We start from the raw sequence: 23,318 nt of genomic DNA, 5'->3' as shown, positions 1-23,318 counted from the left end.
ACGGTTTATGTGTATACAAAACACATTATGTTCAATGGCCGCTGAGTCGGGGATTTGACTTTACTACTTTTAATATGAAGCTACTGTTTAAGCGGGTACGTTTTAACGAGGTTTTACTGTACGTAATAGTAATATGGGGTTTAATGTTCTGGTAGACTTTGTTGATCACGTTTTGTTGTTCAGAGGTATGAAATGCATTGAATCCTATGGGCATTCGCCGGGGATATGAAAATATTTCGTTGTGGTGTGAATTTTATTGTAGCGATAATTTTGTTGTCTCAGGCTGTCATTACCGCGGGGTTTGACTGTATGTATAAAACCATGCGTGCTAGCACAACAAACTTTTTTTTTTCTACAAGTACGAAGATACCGGGCATGGCAGCGTTATGAAAGATAACGAGTCTTGTTTTAACAGGGGAGTGACCGTGGTATCAGATGTCAATTTCTTGGGCTCACCCTGTAGACAGCGTGGCAGCAGTAGTAAAGGCCACCAGCATGGCATCTGTGGCATGGGTACCTCTGTGTTGAGGTAACGCATACAGTCGAACCCACTTATAACGATAACGGTTTTAACAATATATCAGTTATAACAATGAGAAGCTGCTGCACCGTCGACTTCTGTATGTTTTCCATGGTGAAATAACCCGCTTACTACAATGCCCAGATGCCGCATTATTGTTTTATAACGATGAAGTCTGGCTGCTGTGTGTCCGAGCCAAAGATAGTGAGATGCGAAATCCTCAAAAAGAAAAAAAGAAAACGAGAAAGTCGAGCTGCTGCTTGATGGGCCGCTGCTCCAACAGCCGCCGTGTGCTCATTTTTCAACCATCTCCGCACGATTCTCTCCTGTCGCCCTTCCACCCCTCCGAACACGAATGGGCTGTGCCATAGCTCTATGTCACCCCACCCTCCGAAACACGAATGGACCGCACCAACTGCGTCGCAAGCAGATTGCTGGCATGTTGCTCGCTGGCTCTTCATTCAGCACAGTTCTTTGAACAGCTTAATAGCTCGCATTCGTCTTTGTTGGTTGGGTCGAAGTCGTTCCTGGCCAAGTGGTTTCTCAGCTTCGCTTGGCTCGCCACTGAAATGGAAGATGGCTGATCTGCCCGCTGATCATCAGCAATGCACGACGTTGCCGGTGAAAAGAAAGCGCATGGCTATAGATTTGGAAACTAAGTGCATCTGACAAAATGATCATCGCGAACGTGCTTGCATCAGATAGCGACGGCGATGACGGCAGCGACGATGCATTAGGGCAGGCTGCCTCAACATTGGCCTCACAGGAGGCCCGGCAGATGATTCAGTCCCTCTGGGGCTTCGTTTTCGCGAGGAACCTTCCGCTGCACTACGTAAAGCACTTGGATGCCTTGGAGAAGGATGTCGGCAAGCTTTGCGTAATGCATGCATGGCTGACGGACATAGGCTTTTCTCGTGCAAGCCATTGAAAAGTACATGGTGAGATGCTTGCGGCGATCTCTCCTCGGCATTTATTCTGGATTTCTCAAACTGACAGACTGCCGCGGCAGCCTTCCCACAATTTTTGAAAGGCCCCTTTTGGGACCACCAAAATGATGCCTCGGCGGTGTTTGCATATCACTTGCCACTTGTGACACCTCTTTGCAGTTGTTATAGGAGTGCTATTCTTTAACACCGACAGCCGCAGCTTGTTATATGCGATCGGAGTGCCCGGGAAGCAGTTAAACGAGGGAACGCAATCAGCGGCCGGGTGGAGGAAGGTGGTGGAGAGGGGCACTGGCCTTTCCACATATATAGTTTTCTCATATCAGCTCTGCCATCCCCCTATATTGATTTTTTCATGCAAGCCGGTTATAACAATTATGGATTATAACAATGGAATTTACCAGGCCCTTGAATATTGTTACAAGTGGGTTCGACTGTACTAGTTTGCTGTTATGTTTTAGTTTTTCCTAAATGTTAAACCAACTCAACTGTCACAAGAAATATATAAAAAATGCACCACACTTTTTTATTGTTACATAGTGGCATTCAATATCTGCCATCAAAAAATTCATGGACAATTACGATACTCCCTAATGCAAACTTTAGCGCAGCCGTATACGTGTTTTCATTTCGTGTGTCAATATGTTGTATTATGATTATATAGGTACAGGGTTTATATTTGGAAGGGAACGTTGTGAGTAGGGTGGCTGGCAGGGGCGATCTGTCTCCTGTGCCATGCTGCAAACAGAGTTAAGTGTGGCGCAACTGCCTAGCTAATCGGGATATTGCGAGAGGCAGCACGTGGGTGACGCTTGGACGCGATTCAGAGCAGCCACCCCAGACAGACCTCCACTCATGCAGCACTCTGTATCCATTATGTCTGACGTGTGCTACTCTGGCACCATCTCATAGCCGTCGTCGCCGCAGAGCCCGTCTTGCGCGGCACTGTGCTTTTCTTCTCGTGCTTTTGCCATATCCTCCTCCTCCGCTTTCCTCTTTCTTTGCTATCGTCATCTTTCATCACCCACTGCACTCCGTGTTTGCTCTTTCGTCCTTCGCTGTGCTCGTTCACTCGGTTACGAGTGACGTCGAGGCATGCAGACACTCGGCGCAGTAACGAGCGCCTAAGAGCTGTGCTCTAAAAGAAAGCAACACTCGGTTATCACCGTCATCAGTTGCCCGTGTGAGAAGTCGTAGCAATTCTAGCATTAGCCGCACTGCTTCCGGCTTTCAGTTGCCATTTGTGTACGTGTTCAGGCATGATGTGATCTTTGTTTGTGTGTTTGTCCTGAGCATTTCACACTGCGGGGGCAATGCCAGCAACACACTTCAGTAGGCTTATGTACTGCACAAATAATTCAGAGACCAATGATGGTTAACCGGCGATGTTGTTGGCCAAAGTGGTTCAACTTTTTGACCATGCGTCGGAAGACTGAAGATGGAAGTCTTCGAGTGAAGTGCAGTAAAAGTCAGTTTCCTGCATCTAAAAGGAGTGCTGGTTTAAGTATTATTCTGCTAAAATTTCCGGCTTGCAATAACATTGTTTATGACAATTTAGTGTCCTGAAAAGGGTGAGTACGCCATTTTGCGATAAATGTACAAGGTATGCTTAATCATGCCGACTGATTTAAATAGGCACATCTTATACGCAGGCAACTGAGGAGCCAAACTGCATCAGCCTTCATTACCAAACCTTAATTGGCTGTGATATGTGCAGCCTTGACTCACATGCGACTGGTGCCCTTTCTGTTTGATTCATATTCGGCTCGGTCTCAAAAATTGCTATCTGTACACTCCTGCATTACTCCAGTTGAAAGTGTGGTTTCATTTTGTGCTCATGCAACTTGCAAGTGCTGTTCATTGTTTTTTTTGGCTAAGCCTCTTGAAAAGAGAATGTTTTTGTTCATAGTTTTGGAAATTGTGACATTTTTATTATTTCTTGTGTGGTGCATATACACACTGGTGCATTTCAATGCTATGTGGGTTTTTTAGTTTCTTAAACCGGACTTGCTTTCAGGTCACTTGCTGCAGAGTGGGCAAAATATGGCATGCGCTTCAACTGCATTGAGCCTGGACCTGTCTACACCAAGGTGAGCTTATTATAGCACATAATGTGTGAAACAAAGGGATTGTCAGTTCACACTATAGGACATTTAGTGTTGCAGTTGTAACATGCTCTTTCTTGCTCGTAACAACCAAATATTTTTCGGGCATATTGTGCCTCATTCTGTTTTTCTTCACTCGGAACTTCCCATGATACGCCTCAGCTGTTCATCGAGTGAGATAAGTGTAACTTTCATATTGAACTTCAGTTTAATCAGAACCGTAGTGAAATGAACATTTTATTTCGATCAACTATATGGACATTGTTGCTATGGGGCTCTGCATATATTTAGGTTATACGCATGCTGTATTATCGCACTCAGTATGAGCTACACCGCTGGAGTGCGTGGCCAAGCGCACTGTAAGGTTGTGCAGTGCCGCCAATCGTGGCATGTTTTCGAGTTATCAGGAGAGGGTTTGGCTGTTCCTGCTAGCGTGCATTGCCTCCACTTGCTTGCTTTCACTCTCACCCTCCTTTATTTGAAGGAATTTTTGTCATTTATTTTTTTGTACATTCTGTCTTTACTGAAGAAAAATTGGAAGATGATACAGCAACTTTGCCGCCTACCAGAGATGGCGTGCGAAACGTATCAAAGAATGAGTGCTACTTTCGTCCAAGAAGGGCTATGCAAATGCTTTTTACTTAAATCGAACACTTTCTGATCGCATCGTGCTTCTAGCGAAGAGGGAGACCTGGTGATGAAATGTGCCGTGCAATATTTTCTGTAGAGAGTTCTAGCAGAGTTGTGCTGCCAATGCCTAACGCATTGCCGTTGATATTACCATTCCGATGCTCGCATGCAGCATTTCTTCTATGGCTGCAGTAGCCATATACTTTGCTTGTTTACTGGAACTATGCTGATAATACACTATAATAGCACCCGTTATCAACGTATACCAGTCTCCAGTCAGTTCTAGAAGAGGGAGAGGCAGGAAACGCTTTTCTTGGATACGTCAACATGAGGTCGTGTGCAGCGCTCTAAGAAACTTACCTGGCTTCCCAAAAGATTGTCTGACCATCAAAAGAGAGCAAAATGCGGTGGGAATGAAAAAGAGGGTTCCGATATTTGAGCAAAAACAAAAGATGTGCCGCTTTTTTGGTTTCTTTTATTTTTGTATGATAGGAATTGCCAAGTATAGCGTAAGATGGCAAAGAAAAGCCAATTCCTCGTAGTCAAAGAAATTAGGAACAGAAACATAACACGAGAATTGTAACATATTTCTATTGGAATGCAAAGCAAATAACATAGTGAGCAAGCCCTAGTCAAGATATATATATGGATAACAATGAATAATGCATACTGACTGCATTCAGAATGCATAAAAAATGGAGGAAGCTAAATTGTAGTAATAATAGAAATAATTACATTTTCTAATATGAAAGGAAATATTAAAGCACAAAAACACGAGTAACGAGAAAGGAAAATATATGGAGTGGTCGTCACGCCTTAGTAGCGGGTCATGGCCCCTTGAATGGTAGTCGCGTTTTGAATCATCAACAGGAGTGACGAGTACAGATTCTCAGTGAAACTGTGTTCATTTTAAAGTGCATCCATTATTCTTCTACAGCGCTCCATAGCTCATACCATAATGACCATAGCGGAGCCGATGGTCATTAAGGGTTATGAACTGTATTCCAAGGGAAGGGAAGTGTAGCAGGGGGTGGCAGAAAGTTAGGTGGGCGGATGAGATTAACAAGTTTGCAGGGACAACATGGCCACAATTAGTACATGACCAGGGTAGTTGGAGAAGTATGGGAGAGGCCTTTGCCCTGCAGTGGGCGTAACCAGGCTGCTGCTGCTGCTGCCGTCGCCGCCGCCGCCGCCGCCGCGCAGGCAGACGCAATTTTTTATTTATTACGCCGCCAAATCCTCTACTGACGTTGCCCACTCATCTGAACCTTCTTGACGTGCAAGTCGACGGTGTTTCTGTGTCTGCACTCATAGACACTAGGGCGCATTTGTCCGTAATAAGCGCTGACCTTCGTAACCGGCTCAAGAAAATTATCACGCCCGCCACGACGCCTGTTGTCCGTGTCGCCGATGGCGGAACAGCCCCCGTAATTGGTATGTGTACCGCCCGCGTCTCCTTCGCCGATCGCTCAACAATCGTGCTATTCACAGTCATCGCCCACTGTCCCCACGACATCATCCTTGGCTTAGACTTCCTCTCCGCACATTCTGCTCTCATCGATTGTTCCGCCAGTACTCTCCGCCTTGACCTGCCTGTTCTGGATCCTGCTGAACCACATCCCAGTCGCCTCAGTTCCGTCGACTTCGTTCGCTTGCCATCTTCGGCACTGACCTACGTTGACCTAGTGTCATCCCCACCAGTCCCCGACGGTCACTACATCGCGGCTCCTATGCAAGAAGTCCTCCTTACACACGGGATCACAGTACCTCATACAGTTTTATTTATTACGGTGAATTGCGTCTGCCTGCCAGTGGTCAACTTTGGCTTGACGACACAAGTGCTGCCACGCGGGATGTCTCTGGCCCAGCTTTGCTCATTCGCGGATCACTCAGTAGCATCCATTGCAGTAGACGACACTTCATCCGATACTCCTCTACCATCGCAGTCGGCAAATTGTACCATCGCTGACTTACAGAAAATGATTGCGCCCGACTTGCCGTCCGAGCACGCTCGTGAACTCTACCGCGTTCTGTTTTCATACCACAATATTTTTGACTTTAACGATCGACCTTTGGCCCAAACTACAGCTGTCAAACATCGCATTATTACCGGCGATGCACCTCCTATTCATCGCCGCCCGTATCGAGTGTCACAAACTGAGCGTCAAGTTATTCACGCAGAAGTTCGCAAATTGCTTGCCAAGAACATTATTGAACCATCATATAGTCCATGGGCGTCACCTGTTGTACTGGTCAAAAAGAAGGATGGCTCATGGCGCTTTTGCGTGGACTGTCGGCACCTTAACAGGGTTACCAAAAAGGACGTGTATCCCCTACCTCGGATTGATGACGCCCTTGACTGCCTCCACGGTGCTCGCTATTTCTCCTCTATTGACCTTCGCTCCGGCTACTGGCAGATTGCCGTGGACGATCTCGACCGCGAGAAGACTGCTTTTGTAACACCCGACGGTCTTCATCAATTGAAAGTGATGCCGTTCGGTCTATGTAACGCCCCTGCCACTTTTGAACGCATGATGGACTCCCTTCTTCACGGTTTCAAATGGTCCATGTGCCTGTGCTACTTGGACGACGTTATCGTATTCTCCCCAACGTTCGCTACGCACCTCAAGCACCTCTCAGCAGTCCTGGACGTTTTTCGTCGAGCCGGTCTGCAACTCAACGCATCGAAGTGCCAATTCGGCTGTCGCCAGATTACCGTCCTCGGACATCTCGTTGACGCGAACGGAGTGCAACCGGACCCAGGCAAGATCCATGCTGTTGCGCACTTCCCTGTTCTGAAGTGTGTCAAGGATGTGCGCAGCTTCATCGGCCTTTGTTCGTACTTGCGCCGTGTCGTGAGAAATTTCGCCGCCATAGCACGACCACTAACCAAGCTTTTGAAAAAAGACACCCCTTTTTAGTGGGGCGATAACGAGGCCTCTGCATTCTCACATCTAATCGACATTCTCACAACGCCTCCCGTTCTGGCCCATCTCGATCCTTTTGCGCCTACCGAAGTCCGTACTGATGCCAGCGGTCACGGAATTGGCACAGTACTGGCACAACGCCAGCGTGGCCACGACCGTGTTATCGCTTATGCCATCAGGCTCCTCTCGCCTGCGGAGCGCAATTATTCCATCACTGAGCGTGAGTGTCTGGCCCTAGTTTGGGCGGTTGCAAAATTCCGCCCATACTTATATGGCCGACCCTTTTCCGTTGTCACAGACCATCATGCGCTTTGCTGGTTATGCTCACTGAAAGATCCTACAGGAAGACTTGGTCGCTGGGCCTTACGCCTCCAAGAATATTCGTATACTGTCACCTATAGATCTGGCCGACTACACAAGGACGCTGACTGCCTGTCTCGCTACCCGGTCAACGAGCCTGACGCCGCCGACAGTAGTAGCGCCAACGGCATTTTCTCTGTGTCTGCCTTCGCTAACATCGCCGATGAGCAGTACCAAGACCTATCGCTGCGAGCACTTATCGAGCGTCTGCGCTCTACACCTACCGACGCATCCGTTCGCCGATATGTCCTCCAGGGCGGCATTCTGTATCGAAGGAACTTCCTCCCTGATGGCTCTGATCTTCTTCTTGTCGTGCCAAAACAGCTATGACAGACTGTGCTCTTTGAGATGCATGACGCACCCACTGCAGGACATCTCGGGGTAACCCACACGTACGACAGCGTCCGCCATCGCTTCGATTGGCCTGGTTTCGCTCGCTCCGTTCGACGCTATGTTGCTGCCTGCGATCCCTGCCAGCGCCGGAAAACACCTCAGGTGCTTCAAGCTTTTAAGGGTGGCAGAAATTTTGCTGCACCTGTGTAGGTCATGTCCACATTAGTCGGACCCACGTATAGTTAGAACACCATCCGAGAAGTTCAAACGCAGCATTAACCCGTGCTTTGGGGCTTCCAACCTGAAGTTTGCGGCGCGAAGCCTTCGCAACTTCCCGTAGTGGAGAAACTCCGCCACCTGCTGCCCGCAGAATAAAGCAAGTCAGAATGCCATAGTTTGGCGTTTTCCTGAATGCTAGCTATTATTTGCGGTAGCGTTGTTGCTACACCTTGCAGCTCAGTCGAGACAGTTTTCTCGTAATTATGAGATTATTACTACAGCTCTGCTTCGACATAATTTGAGTGACGCATTGAGCTCCGGCTAATTTGCATGTGAGAATCACATTGTGCTTTCTCCTGTTTGTATGACAATGTGTGTGGACTGTTTGGACAAGCTTCTTGATGGGTAACATTTCTGTAGTAGCAAATTGCAAGCAATTGAGCGCTTTATCACAGGCGTATGATTAGGTGTCAAAGGCATGCTGACTCTACTGCGCGACATCTATACTTCTCGAGTTGTGTTGCGAGAGGAGGGCAGCGGCTTTTCGAATCGCTTGGATTTTGCGGTAGTTATTTAATACAGATCCAACACAGGCACTTCGGATCACGATCAAGCCCGATCCAGATCAAGTTTGTTGAGTGGCATGACCCCGCAAACGACAACCTGCAATCGCGATCGGCTCGATCGGGATTGTGAATAATCGTTGTTGAAAGTACCTGTGTAGATGCACTCGATCCGGATCGGACTCGATCGTGATCCAAAGGGCCTGTGTGTCAGGGGTATGAATTTGTCATGTATTTTGGGACCTCAGCGACGGGACACTCGTTTCGTGCGACGGGATAAAGTAAAAGGCTCTTTCTATACTTGTAAGGTGGCTTTCCAAGGGAGTTTTTTCATGCTCTCTTAGTTTTTGACGAATATGTTGGCTCTTTCTTCATTTCTCTTTTTAGTATGGTGATCGCTTCACATCACGTCACTCGCTGCACTTGCACAAAGCTGTCGCTGTTGCCGGCGCTCAGCGGTAGCAACCAGCTGAGGCCATGAGTCCTAGTGCCCCCTTTAATAATGGACCCCAGTTACACGCGAGAGCCCCATTGACTGACTGCGAGACACAGATAAAAATTTGGCACGCGAAAACGAACAAGTGCAACTTACTTGACTTTGCCGACAACAGCAGGGGTGCACGCTTGTCTTCTCTTTTTTTACACTACCTGCTCCGAAATATTTAGAATTTCATGGACATATGTCGGCACTTCGTGTTTTCGAGGCTGTTGTGGAATTTAATGGCAGGCTTGTGCGAACAAATGCACAGGAGACAATAGTGCATGCAGTCCTTACTCCCATCTTGAGGTCGAAATAACAGAAGTGTATGAGCACTGGCTGGGACCTTCGGTCGGGATTGAATTAGCTGAAAAATCGAATTAGGCAGAGTCTGTTTTACGGAAGTCTACTGTGTAAACGTAAAATTGATTGAACAAGTATCGGATGTAAATGGGACGGTGTTTAGTTCTCCAATTTTTCATATGTCAGCACAGCCGTGCTGTCTTGGGGCCCTTTGACCATGGGCACCATGCTGCAGCTTATATAGAACGTGACTGTACATATGTTCTTCGAGTCTTATGACAAGCTTATAAATGAAGGAGAGCAACATTGCCTGATCCAGAAATAATTTGTGCGCATTCTTTTGCTAATGTTGCTGCAAGCAGCAAAAAAACATTGATTGTAAAGCGGTGAACAAGACATATCGCTGTGGCATCGGTCAGAGTGGCACGGAAACCACATTGGGCCAGTTTGCACTCCGTTCATGCTCGTGCGTATGCTCTCAAATGTGTCAGCAGCCGTTGCTGCCCTTTAAAGAACTCGGGACTTATCTTTGGTAAAAACCGCGTCTCCATCGGATCGATAAAGACTTACACTAGCGCATTGAATGAATGAGACGAAAGAAGGAAGTTCTTTTCGTACACGTTTATTTCACTTTAATTTATAATTTCTACACTTCAATTATTACTACAGATAACTTTCCTATGCTTTTCGTGGATTTGTCATCTGTTGGCTTCATCGTCACCAATGACCACCTCGCGGCAGCTTTCAAAAGTACGCTCGGGATGAAGTAGCAGACTTCAACACTTTGCAGCAAGGTTGGCTGAAGTTCGCGGCTGTGATTTTCCCTCTTTTCATCTGCCAGACCGCTATGTCAGTGGTAATAGCTGCAGGAAAGGCACGGTCGTCTTATGAGAGTGGACATGTACACGATGTTACTGGAATTTGGGACACCCCAGTCCACATATGTGCCAGGTGCGTCCTGCAGACAAGCGTGATGAGGCCCAGTTATTCAAAGAGCTCGTGCTAAGTAGCCAATTTGTTTTGTTGGTCAATGTGCGGTCTCTAATTCTACACTAGCTGTGGTACTCTTTCTGTGCCTCAATGACAGGCACATGTTGTTGGTGCTGACTTATATTGGTGCGATGCCAGCACACATTATAGGGGTCTTAGTATTGATGAATACACATAACATCACCGAATAAGTGTTGTCAAAATCACATCAAAAAGAGCATAATTACGAAATCGGTCATGGAAATACGTACACTAGTCAACGAAGCCACCAAGTGCATGGGTGAATAAAAGCACGAGTTAGTCTTGCACGGCCGATGCAATTCCACTGTGTACGTCGATGAACTGCCCTGCCAGTTACAGTTTTCACAACCTGAAATTCCCTTAGTGACCTGCTTGGAAACGTACAAAGCTAAAATCTGAAAAAAAAATATGAGTTTTTTTTTTTTCAAATATTGCGAAGGAAAGACGGCCAGAATACATTGAAAGGTGTAGCAATGGCAGCCAAGGCAAGTTGGCAGTGGTCACAAGGCCGGGTTTAGTCCTTTGTGGCGTAGGCATGCATGCCTACACCACAAGGTCACAAAACGACATGATAATAGGAAAGAATTCAATTGAGTATAAAATGCAGACACAAAAAGGTGGTCCGCATGCTAAATCCGCTCAGAAAGATCAAGGTGTAATCAAGTGACATACATGATGTGAATTTTTCAGCAAACATTGAACAGCAATACGTTATGCAACAGCTGTTAGCTGCTGCATAGTTAATTTTCGCATTGAGCTACCTCTTTCCTAACACATGTCCCAAGCAACCATAATATTGAACATGTTCTCATGTGAAAAGAATAAAGCTATAGAAGAAGTGCTTGCCTGCTATCATTCTGATTAAGCATGGCGCTGTTTAAGCGCGTTACAGAGGAGGGGAGGTCGCAACCTCATTCTTAAATATACAGTCGACTCTCGTTACAACGGACCCTGATAATAAAAAAAAAATGTCTGCTTTATCCTAAGTCCTTAATATCCGAAACACTTCTCGTCCGAAACTTTCACTGTGATGTCTACCAACTTTATTGCATAGAGTGAGTGACGAACGTCGAAAGTAAAAAACGAACAAAAGAAGTTGCAGTTTCACTCTAAAGCCGAAGCATCGATAGCAAATTAAGACAAGTATGGCAGCAGCAGCAGCGAGCGAATTGGCCTTTGTGTTGTCTCTCGCTTCAACGCGAACCAAACATTGAAAGCACAGCGCACATGAATCTACCAGAATTGGCCGCACTTTGCACGCATCGCAGATCGCTTTGAAGATCAGGCCCACGCAGGCACACACTTTGTTTACAGATTGCTTTCAAGATACAGCGGCCACGCCATAAGTAGAACCCTCCTTTCTCTTGTCCCCCTGCCCTCCACTTGCCTCGCGTGCGAAAGAAGACGGTGCGTTTCCGCTCTGCCTTCCTCCCTCGTGAACTTGATATCGAGCTGCAAAAGTATGTTTTATATGCCCGATGTTGAAAAAATTTGCAGCTAATTTCGTCCGCTGTAGCTGCTAGTCCGTTGTAGCGTGGTCTGTTAAAAGCGAACTTCGTTGCATTAATAAAATAGGTAGAACAAGCTAAGGCTGAAATATGGTTCGTTATATCCGAAAGTCTGTTGTATGCTGGTCCGTTGTAACGAGCATAGACTGTATCGTCAACAGTTCTACATGAAGCAACTAGTAGCAGTTCAACATGTGCAAAGCCACATTTAAGATTGTTAAAAAATATAGGCAGCTTCATCCGAGGGGTGAAACACCGACTGTGAGAGCAAGATTTAGCATTGCACTTGACTTTCTTCAATGGGGTTCTAAATATATATGCGGACGTGACATATGCGGGTGTGATAAAAATTCTGGCACTCTTGAAAGCTTTAACATGCCATGCAGGGTCTGTAATGACATTGCACGGGTACTACTGTACCGCCCGTAAAGAGCTGTGTAAATAAAATTACATTACTTTCAGTTTTGAGCACTGATATTGTTTTGTACATTTAATATTTAATAAGTCTGAGAATTCTTCAGATAAAAGGCATGTGCTGTGAATGTTATGTTCCACGAGATTTGTTTGTGGGCTGCCATTCTCAAAATTCTGAGGAATAATTTACTCATGAACATAAAAAGTGGTATGAACAACTTTAGTGATTGAATAGTGTAGCAATATTGTTATGGCGGACCGAAGAGTGGCGCCAGTCAGGAGAAGACCATTGGACGTGTAGAGGTGGAATTGCTCTTGACAGCCATCTTATTTATGCGTCATTATCTCTCGTGTAAATATTGTAAATACATCGTTACATGCGACTTCTGCAACGTAACAAATAGGCGGAGGTGCGGGTTACCCACGAGAAACAGCGGAGCTCTGCAGTGGTTGTCACCTTGGAGCTGACGTGACGAACGAAACGAGACCCGACATGGTGCGGCCCTCATCAACGTCTGCAACCCCGACAGTTGTACTGGTTCAGCCGCGGGATCCAGGAACATTCTGCGGCACCGACCACCTCGACGTGGAAGACTGGATCGCCACGTATGAGTGTGTAAGTGCCCACAACAAATGGGATCTGACTATTGTGTTGGCTAACTTGGTCTTCTACCTGCAAGGCACAGCGAAGGTGTGGTATGAAAATCACGAGGAAGAGTGAACGACTGGGACACATGCAAACAGAAGCTGAGAGACTTATTCGGCCATCCGCCGGGCGGAAGAGCACCGTTAAGGAAGAATTAGCAACCCGCGACCAGATGTTCACAGCATCATACGTCTCTTAAATCCAGGATGTGCTGGCTCTGCGGCGTAAGGCCAACAGCGATACTGCTTAGTCAGACAAGGTTGGGCATGTACTGACAACGCTGACAATGCTTTCAACCTGCTCATGTGCGAAAATTGTGAAACGTACGGACATCATAAAAGAGTGTCAACGCTTTCAGCAGGCCAAGAGCCACCCCATTGCAACGTCGTTCGCACATCTGCTGAACACAGCTGCGACATCCTCTTGTGATGACGAGCCAGGAGTGCAGCGACCATCATCATCAGATGACCTGACACGTATAGCGTGGCGAGAACTTGAAGCCATGCCACCTGCAGCCCTTTTTTCCCGCCCCAGTGAGCCGAACGACTTGCCTGCAGCACCATTTGTTCAGGCAATAGTCCATGAAGAACTGGCTAATCTTGGAGTTCATTCTGTATGTGTTGTTGCCGCTTCACAGCTGTCTCGTGCTCCAGGTCCATCAACTGGTCCGCAGTATCCTGCAAGCCAGGGAAATCCATCCGAGTGGCGAACCGCAGGTGATCGGCCATCTGTTTTGCCTTCTGGCATATCGGTCAAGTTGCTCACCATTGCAACAGCCGTACTGTCTCCTCCCGTCTGTGACTGCGATTTACCAGTTATTATCGTTCTGAACAGAGTGAGTGTCGTTACCCGCCTCCATTGGCACCGCAACATCCAAACAATGACGCTCGTGCCGCTCTTTCGAACAGTTCCTTGTCTTCATTCCAACGTCCCCAATTCCGCCATGAAGCAAACTTCATGAAGTGGATTTGGTTTTGTATGCGATCACACCACGCAGGAAATTTTCGGCTCAATTTTCATGGAGGTGCACATTAGAATCAGGTAAATGCTGTAATCAGACAATATGAGCTATAGTTACTGCTAAAATCTTCCTGTGGCTGACCAAAAATAGGTGTTTTTGACAGAATATGGATGCATGCTCAATGTATCACTATCCCCTAAGCTCTGCTGAGACTGATGCTACCACTAGAGTGGTTACTCTTAAGGTCACCATGAGGGTCAGGCATGTGCGTGCTGACTGGTCAAGCTTTAACTCTTTCCCTACCATAGGGAAAAGAGGTTTTTTTTACGGTATGCCAGATATCTTGTTCTGAAGGAACTACTGCACTCAATATTTTATGTAATGCACACACAAAAAGCACATTGAATGCACTTTTCAGGTATACCAGTTTTATTAGCGTGATTTATGTAATAAAAAAGATATAAATTGCTAGAATCAAGATTGCGGGATAAAATTTAACAATGTTTGTAAAGACACGCTTGTATCTACTAAGAAAATCATCTAACAAAAACTATGAGATATGCAAGATGTATTGCCATCTGATAAACACTATCTCCAAAAAAATCTAACTTTCTGTGAACAGGTATTCCGCTACAAATATTTAACTGCAAGCACTACAGTTCGGCGTGCCGGGCTGTGGCCGCCAATGTTCTGGGCTTGTTTGCGTCTTCGGCGCTCTCTGAGTCAAAGTCCGACGTAAAGGCAGCAACCTCAGACTCGCTGCTGCTCGATCCATCGATAAAATAAGCTGCAGATGCATTGGAATCGCAAAATCCGCGATCTTTCGAAGTGCGTGTACTGCTCCCGGAGACAGCCATTTTCGCTCTCTACTTTGACCATCGCAATACTTTGAAGCGCATTCAAAAATCACTGCCTGGTGGGAAAAAAGCAAACTGCTTAGAAAACAAAAACATAGTTCTCCTTCTCAACCGATTATACAATGTGTCCGTGGGCGGCATGATAGGTCTTGAAAGCGGCATTTGAATCCATCATTAGTGGGCTAACAATGCCCAGTGGGTGCGGTACGGAAAGTGTTATCTGGCGACGGCCAATTTTAGGATTTAAATAACGAAAGCTTGGGCCCATAGAAATGCATGGGTGCCGGCCGGGACCTTTGGTCTGGATTGAATTAACAGAAGAATCGAACTAGCCGAAGTTGAATTAATGGAAGTACACTGTATTTGGCTGTGTTTGTTCCGTGTTTGAGTCTGACAAGCTGATTGTAGGTTTTGAGGAGGTTTGTTCTCTGTTTACGCACAACCGCTTCTTTTGTGTTTTCTGCCTAGGGTGCCTTCAGCAGGCTAGATCCCGATGGTCGCTTCTCCAAAGAAGCCGTGAAGGGCGCCATAGAGAGGCAAGGGGAAATACCCGAGGTTGTCAATTTGGCAGCGTACCTGGTCAGCGATTACTCCAGTTGGCTGACAGGAGAGGTAAGCTGGCAGACTTGTATGATGTAAGAACTGGTGTACAGGGAAGAACGAGGCAATGTAATTTGAATCCACCACTTCCAAATGTAAACGGTAAGATACCCACCAATTGTTAGCTGCTTAGTGCCATTCTTGTTCCTTTGTTAATAGCATGCTTTAGTGCAGGTGTAAATCAAGTTTCAGTGCATAAATACTTGTAAAATACACAAATGCATTTGTGAGATGTCTCTTTGACCAATCTGAAAGAAACTTGTTGCGTTTGAAGAAAAGGTCAGATATCAGATGAAATATGAATTTTGAATCATGCCCCCAAATAATTGGTCAAAACTGACAGTGGTTGCAAAATTTTAAAATGCTCAAGCAACGAGGGGCGGCATTGCATAAAGATCTCAGTTTTCAAATGTTCGCTTAGCGTTTTATATTACTGAGTAGTTTGCTTTCAATTTGTGCTCCCACCTCACTGTGCTGATGACCACTGATAAAAGTGCAGTGCCAGCAAATTACGAGAGCTTAAGCGAGCATAAAGAAAGCAAGATGCTTATGTGATCTCGCCCAAGATTACCACTCTTACATTACGGTAAAAATAGGCATTAAAGCTATGGAAATTTCGCCTTTATGTTGGGGCTTGATAAACTGGTTTATGTGGTTGTTACCTCGACAACCTAGGCTTTGCAGAAGTCCTTTTTATAAAATGCTGCTGTGTCGTAGAACCAAATATGTAGTACTACAAATTTCGTTCATTTGACTGGTCAAGACATGGATTGCGGGCAATAAGTTGCTAACTGGATACTGTAGTCATTTGCACAATAAAAATTTGGAGGCTTGTTCTGGCAAAGTGTGTTGCGCTTGCTGTACAGCCCTTGGTGCTCCCAAAGACAGTTCAAGGACAGTTTGCCAAGGCAGTCATTGGGATCACTGCTGTTGTTCAAGAGACAGAGAGAGAGAGAACAAAAAAAAAACAAAACAAAGCAAAAACAAGCACAAGCATACCTGCACTTATGTACCATGCTCTGTCAAGTGTAGTGTTCGGGAGACATGAAGACAGTAGAATCTCTCACATGCTTTGAACACAAGGCAATTTGGAGAAAAAGGTGTTATACTTGCGTTCAAGGTTTAAAAAATTCATTAGTCCTTTGTTATCACCTCAAAGAAATTTTGTGCAATATCATTTGAGAGATACTATCAGTCGATGATTTTCTGCCAGTTATCTGCATTGAAGAAACCTTAATTGTTCAATGAAACACACTGCGAGACATTTTTCAGACAAATTACACAAAGGTGCAATTCGAGGTTCCTCCAACATCCATTAGGATCATGATTGTTTTCCCCATGTTCAGGAAAAGAACACCCGCAGAGGCTGAGTTCCACGTGAGCCATGGCTGTCATCTTTTGTTCCTCTTGAACGAACAGTATGCTTCGCTTCCCTAGGGCTTGTGCCCCTACCTTTCTGATGAAGGTAAAGAGGGGAATTGGATCTTGAAAGCGAGGGCTGCGAGGTTGATAAAATGCAATTGGTGGGCATGTGTTTAATAATTGCCATCTGCCATCATTTCATCTGCCGTCACTTTCCCCTGAATTCATTAGCTTAGAATTGACTGTCATGTAGCAAATGGGCGAATATCATTGTCGTCAGAAAACTGTGTTGAATGACAGGTTCCCCTTTGCATTTGTTTAGGTTTTCATGCTATAATCTTCCCCTAATTTTGGCACATTTGTACGAGATAACAAAAACAAATGAGCCTTGCAAGAACATGCTTGTAATTTATCGTCATGGCTACACAGTTGCACCATGTGTGAGGAGCCTGCTTTTGGGGAGGTCGCGGGCCTGTTGCCGGCTGCGGTGGCCACCTTGTGCATGCTTGTTCTAATATGTGGCATGTCTAGACAAGTGCTCTCAATTTGCAACACCAAGCACTGTCGAAGCGCGCACAAGCAGTCACACCAACATGCACTCGCTTCCGAGGCATAGCACTCGGACGCTGTTTGGTTTTACCGATACCTGACATGTGTGAAACAAACCAAGAATGCTGTGCTGTCCAAAAGTTTCACAGCATCATAGCTGCAGCACTTTGAACTCAAAAGCATTTGTAATCACCAAGAACCACACCACTGGTATTCGTCTCTGTGACGTGCTGTTGTGGCCATTGGTTGTTTATTGGTTCTGAGGCAGCATAAGATGCAAGTGAATGTTGTGAAGACCAGTAAGAAATAGCCCCACGTCTTATATTTCTTGTGCCAGCGCTCGTTCATGTGAGCTCAAAGCAAATCTTCATTTACTTTCTCATTGGGCCACAGGTGCAAGACACGGAGGGCATTGTTTACTGTTGCTCGTGACAGTATAATCACAGTTCAGTCTTTTCTACGTGTTCCATTACAGCATAAGCAGTCTCCAGATTACATTGAAGAAACTTTTTCAAGGTAACACTGCGAGAAACTGCAGCGAGCTTAGCAGAGTTCAGCCACTGCTTGCTGTTCCAGTCGTGCCTTTGTATGGATGAGCATGATGACATTTTCATTGTGCACAGGAAGAAGAAAGAATTTGTGGCAATGTTCTGTCCGCATAGCCGTTTTGCGCACGGGAGGAATATGGTGGCATTTCTGTTCTGCACCAGAAGTGGGTAGAAAAAATGAGGAGGATGAGCCAAGGGGGAGGGGAGGTTGACGGTACTTTACCTGGTTTGCAGAAAATGTCATGGAGGGGCTTTAATCACTTCTTCAGCTGTCATGTCATGCCTCATTGCTGCATTCCACAGTTCATTCTTAAGTTCTGTAGGTGCATCATTGGCTTAACAACTAGAATGAGCAAATTTCTTTCCTGTCTGCAGGTTATTCGAATGGACGGGGGTCACCTAAACTACAATGCTAGTGTTTTCAACAGACTTTCCGATGTACCCAAGGACCAATGGAAAGCCATCGAGGCTGCCATCAGGAGTGCCAAGGGTTCATGATTATTCATGGTTCGGCTAGAGTCGAGTGAAATGTGCTCCTCAGCCATAAGGTCTGCTGAGCTCTTTCTTTGTTTGAGCTCCATACTTGGTGACAACCTAGGAATTCAGTACAAGATCCAGCCACGAAGAAGCATGGTGATTGCCTTCTGTGCCTCTGTGCGCTGAAACATAATTCCAGAGAGATGCCAATATTGAAAGACATTCGCCTCCACTCTGACAACCCAGAAACAAGCGAATGTAATTTGTTGGCACATGTATGGAAATTCTGTTTGGGTTAGAAAGCAGTGTATTTGCAACTGCATCCTTAGGCTGTCACAAACTGTATTTGTAGCGTGAGGTTGTAAAAAATTGCTGCTGGTTTTGCAGCTTGAACTTACACTTGCATATCTCTAGGTTAGTAGTTTGTAAACTTTGCAAGAGTTCAGCTGCATACTTATAGCAAACAACCTTAAGTAAAGCAAGAGGGTTGTTAGCCAAATGATGACATATTCATTTGTGTGATGGAAAGAGAGCAAGAAAGAGGGCAAGAAAGAGTTCATATTGCCTAAGACTGACTGGTTTGTGGAAAATCATGGCAAATGGTGGTTTACTGGCAGCCACATGTTTGATACATTGAATTTAGGGTGTCATTTACATCCAGTAAATTGTAGAACAGAACCTGGACTGAGCCTCAGTTTTCATGTAGTTGACATGCATGAAACTGTGGTCCTGTTTTTTTCTTCTTCTCTAATGCAGTATTGGTATACACTCTGCGGGAAGTTGTAACTTTTATCTTTCTGTAGCTGTTGATGTGGGAAATCTTTGTCTACTCCTGTTAACAGTGGGGGGTTTCAAACAGGAAGTTCTTGTGCCTTATGTAAAACTATTTTTTAGAGAAATAAAAGTTATATTTTTACTGTTGGTTGCATTCTGCCCTTTATTGTAGCATGGGCTGCCACGACCTTATTTACTAGGTGTGACTTAGTGTTGCTATAAACCTGTCAAAGTGTCCCTGAAGAAAGGAACCTTCCCCCCCCCCCCCCCCCTTACAATTGGTCACTAAAAAGTGGTAAGTTTTTTTCCTCCCTGTAGTGATCACATCTATAACTCTGCATCACGAGTGGCGCCCTGGTTTTGATTTTAACTGATGATGATAGCTAACCACGGGTGCCGGATGTGCCATCTTTCATAAGTAACGTGTTGCTATGCGGCAGGCGGAAGACGATAAATTTCGGTATTAATCACGTGTTCCGTTAATGTGTTTGTTACCGAAATAAAACTGTGTTTGTGCCCTTATTCTAGCTTGTCATGCAGCAACGTTTAAATATGCAATGTGATGCACATGCCAGTCATCTTAAACAACTAGTTGTTGACATGGGAGATGTAGATTGGCTCCAGAAAGTAGAACCACTTGTGACATAAAACAAAAATTTAGCCCCTGAGAACAACGTGCATTGGGCCAATATTGTATTGTTTCATTAAAATTTGTTAATTCTTTTTTCTTTTTTTGTTACTGTGCCGTTTAATTCAGCTTGGGCAATAAAACAAAGGCGAGCATTGCTTAAAGGCTATGACGTCGGGCTGTTTCGTTTGGAGGCCAAAGTTCGATCCCAGCTGCGGGATCTTTCTTCTTTCAAAATTTTATTTCATTGAAGAGGCCCGAGACAATGCGAGAGAGGACCTACAACAAAATGCCTAGAATGAAGAGAATGTCTCGCATAAATAAGAATGAGGAAACATTTCTGAACTTATTATTGAGTGTGTCATCCTACCCGAAGCGCATCTAAGGATGACCCATGTTCGCTGAGCCAAGACTGTAGGCAACGTCCACCTTCCAGAAGCTCTGGGGTTCAAAGCTGATGGAAGCATTAGGTGGTCAGCAGTAGGCATGAGAATGATACATTTAGAGCACTGGCATCACTCGGCTTCCCAGCACCTGGTGGGTCAACCCCACCCCCTCTTTCTCTAGCAACTCCTTCCTATTTCTTGACTTACATATTGTATAGCGAAAGTGAAATAGTTTAAAAGAGCAACATTCCTTTCTTCTTTTTTTTTTGCCTGTAAGACATCACTTATTTATGTAAAAATAAAAAAGGACAGTATGGTAGCAGTTAGATCTGTCACATTTCGTGAGCGTTTAGAAATGTATTTGTTGTTTATTCACAGTACCCTTTTAATTTAATTTCATTTCATTTATTTACTCTCAGGGCCGTTCGGCATTACAGAGAGGAGTGGGTATACAATACAAGAATGCAAATGGGTATACAAGAATACATTTCTAGTAGGCAGGTTAATGAAGATGTTCATATACAGTAGACTTGAAGGCTTTGGGTACTGCGATGGACACGACGGAGGCAGGAAGGTGGTTCCAGTCCGTGCTTGTCTTCGGAAGAAACGAATCAAAATAAAGATTACTCTTGCAGCTTGGCACGCCAACTTTGAACCGGTGGTCCATGCGGGATGAAAAGTCTGAGTAATAAAGAGTGATTGCTTTAGAATGTCGTTGGTGAAATATATTTTGTGAAAGAGCCATAAACGAGAAATACGATGGCGTAAGGAAAGGTAGGGAAGATCTAATGTTTTCTTCGTAAGTGTTACACTGGCTGAACCAGAATAATTACAAAGTATAAAACGAACAGAACGATTTTGGATGGATTTGAGGACTTGTATGAGTGATTTGGTGTGAGGATCCTAAACGGAAGAAGCATACTCTAGTTTCGGGTGCACAAGAGTATTGTATAGAAGTAGTTTTAGGGACACAGGAGCCAGGGAAAATTTACGGCAAAGAAAACCAAGTGTGCGGTTAGCATTATTAGTGACACCGGTGGCAGAACGTCTTGAGCGAGACACTTGGGCCCACTTTGCTATTTACTCTGACCAAATCACAATATGGATGGAAGCGGCGGATTATTCGGATGAGCAGAGCGTGCAAACTGAACAGCAAGCAGCGATTATTAGCCTTACCAACACTTGAAATAGCTTAGGACTGCAACTGTCGCCAGAGAAGATGGAACTAATCAGCGTAGAAGGAAAGAAAGCGACTAAAGTAAGCAAGCAGATCGTGTTACACATCGGCCTAAGTGACATTATATCGACCAATGGACAAATTAGGATCCTCAGCACACAGATTGCTGGCTGCAGTGGTCTCCAGCAATCGATTCGCACACTGAAGCAAAAAATGCGTAGCTCTGCTATCGCAAACACCAGAGGCCAGCTGAGCTGGGGGTCAGTATAATAGTACCAAACCGCACACTTAGTCTAACTTTTGATGAGATTCCTCCAGCTCCGCTGGTCTCTGTTGTTTGCGATAGCAGAGCCACGCATAATTTTTTTTCCACTGCGAGAAAGGGGAGCGCCGAAGCGAGCGCGCGGGTTTTTAGCGGAGAGAAATGACACTACACCACCTGTGTCCCCGCCGCGCCGCTTCTTCTCCCCCGTTAGGCTCCACCCACCCTCGCGGCGTCGCTATGCTGCGCGACGCTATTTTTATACTCTGCTTTCACTCTCTCTCAGCTATCTCCCCCAGCTCCGCGAAGCAGCGGACGTCAAGAGAAACCCAGCGAGGTTCTAACAGCTCCACCGTAAAATTGGAGACCGCTGTTGCACATTGTTCGAGTATGGAGGGGCGCGTCAGAAAGCGTGCCAAACACTTGCAAGAGCAGTCGCGGTTGGTAGGATTCTTTACGGGGCACCCATGTGCGACTTCTCTGAACGAAACCTCGACGACACCAAAAAGTTACACAGTGCCACCCTTCGTACGATTACCGGGCTACCGAAGCACACGAGGAACGAGGACCTACTCAAACTGGTAACGATACCACTCATACGGGACATAATCAATGAAGCATGAATTCGAGTGCGATCCCGGTTGGAAAACACGACTCGAGGAAACCAGATCATGGCATGGGATAAACAATTCCACGGGAGGCCAGAGACCGTGGAAGCGACCATAATGCCGCCATGGGAAGCAGCACTGGCCACACGGAGGAAACAACGGCCTATCGCCAGATGAAAAATGGAATCTAGAAAAATACTTGAAACAAGGTTGGAACTAAGAACTCCACAGGGCACACCATTGACATCTACACGGACACTGCAATCAGAAATAATATAGCCAGTATGGCCTGGGTTAGCACATCGACACCCCAGCACAATGGCTAACACACATGTCAGCTTCCCGGGGATGCAACGTTGCACGCAGAACCCTTAGACATATGGGGAGTGGTCAACAGCATTCCCATTGACATGGGAGACATTGTAGAGCAGTGTGCAAAATAATTATCGGATCCTTACTGAATCGTACAAAGCGGTGGCCAAATTAACGACGCCTACGACAGATGATGCTGTGGCCAACGACACTAGAAGAAAACTAAAGAGAATACAGGACAATGGGACAAATGGTGAAATCCTATGGACACCAGGGCGCACCGGTACGGATAGGGGAAACGCAGCCGCTGACGCAGTGGCCGCGCAAGCGGGGGGAGCGGGCCCGGGGGCTTGATTACACGTATGGCACCCCACATTCCATTTCCTCGTCAAACTCCGCGGACCAAAATCCATACCCAGAGATATGGGCCGAAGGCTCTACTAGCAGAGCACTGATGCAATCCATTCGCACCAAAATAAAAGCAGACAGCGAACAGAGACTATTAGAAGCTACGCCACTGCAAGTGTTTGACGACAAGGGTGGGTTTAGTCGCACGGAAGAGGTTTTCTTGAACAAGGTTATGGCCAACGCTACATGCACACCACACATATTTGACAAATGGCGCCAAACAAGTGAAGTTACCACTGCGAACACTTGTATGCAATGCAAGCATTGTAAGGAGTCATGCAGAGCAGAGCAACACCTCATTTGGTGCTACGCACCTTTTTCACACGTTATATCCAACACTCAACACTTAGTGCACGAATACATTAGAATCCTAGAAAGTCAAATACAAACGAACCCTGAAGCGCAGAAAGCCATCGCGACATATGGCAGACAAAGTGACTGCTTCGAG

At 45.7% G+C, this 23,318-nt stretch overlaps 1 protein-coding gene across 1 annotated transcript in view; it reads left to right on the top strand.

Annotated features, from left to right (window-relative positions):
• LOC126525176 (2,4-dienoyl-CoA reductase [(3E)-enoyl-CoA-producing], mitochondrial-like) overlaps positions 1-19,236 on the top strand; it is a 34,576-nt gene extending 15,340 nt beyond the window's left edge. Inside the window, exons 6-8 of the mRNA XM_050173228.3 lie at positions 3,482-3,554; positions 15,248-15,391; positions 18,214-19,236. Coding sequence (XP_050029185.2) covers positions 3,482-3,554; positions 15,248-15,391; positions 18,214-18,336 — 340 coding nt within the window. The 3' untranslated portion in view covers positions 18,337-19,236. The remainder of the gene's footprint in view (positions 1-3,481; positions 3,555-15,247; positions 15,392-18,213) is intronic.
• Positions 19,237-23,318: the final 4,082 nt, after the last annotated feature.

This window comes from Dermacentor andersoni, chromosome 3 (genome assembly GCF_023375885.2).
Source record: "Dermacentor andersoni chromosome 3, qqDerAnde1_hic_scaffold, whole genome shotgun sequence".
NCBI lineage: Eukaryota > Metazoa > Arthropoda > Arachnida > Ixodida > Ixodidae > Dermacentor > Dermacentor andersoni.
Note: the sequence above shows the minus strand (reverse complement) of the source record. Positions and strands in the feature narration are given on the sequence as shown.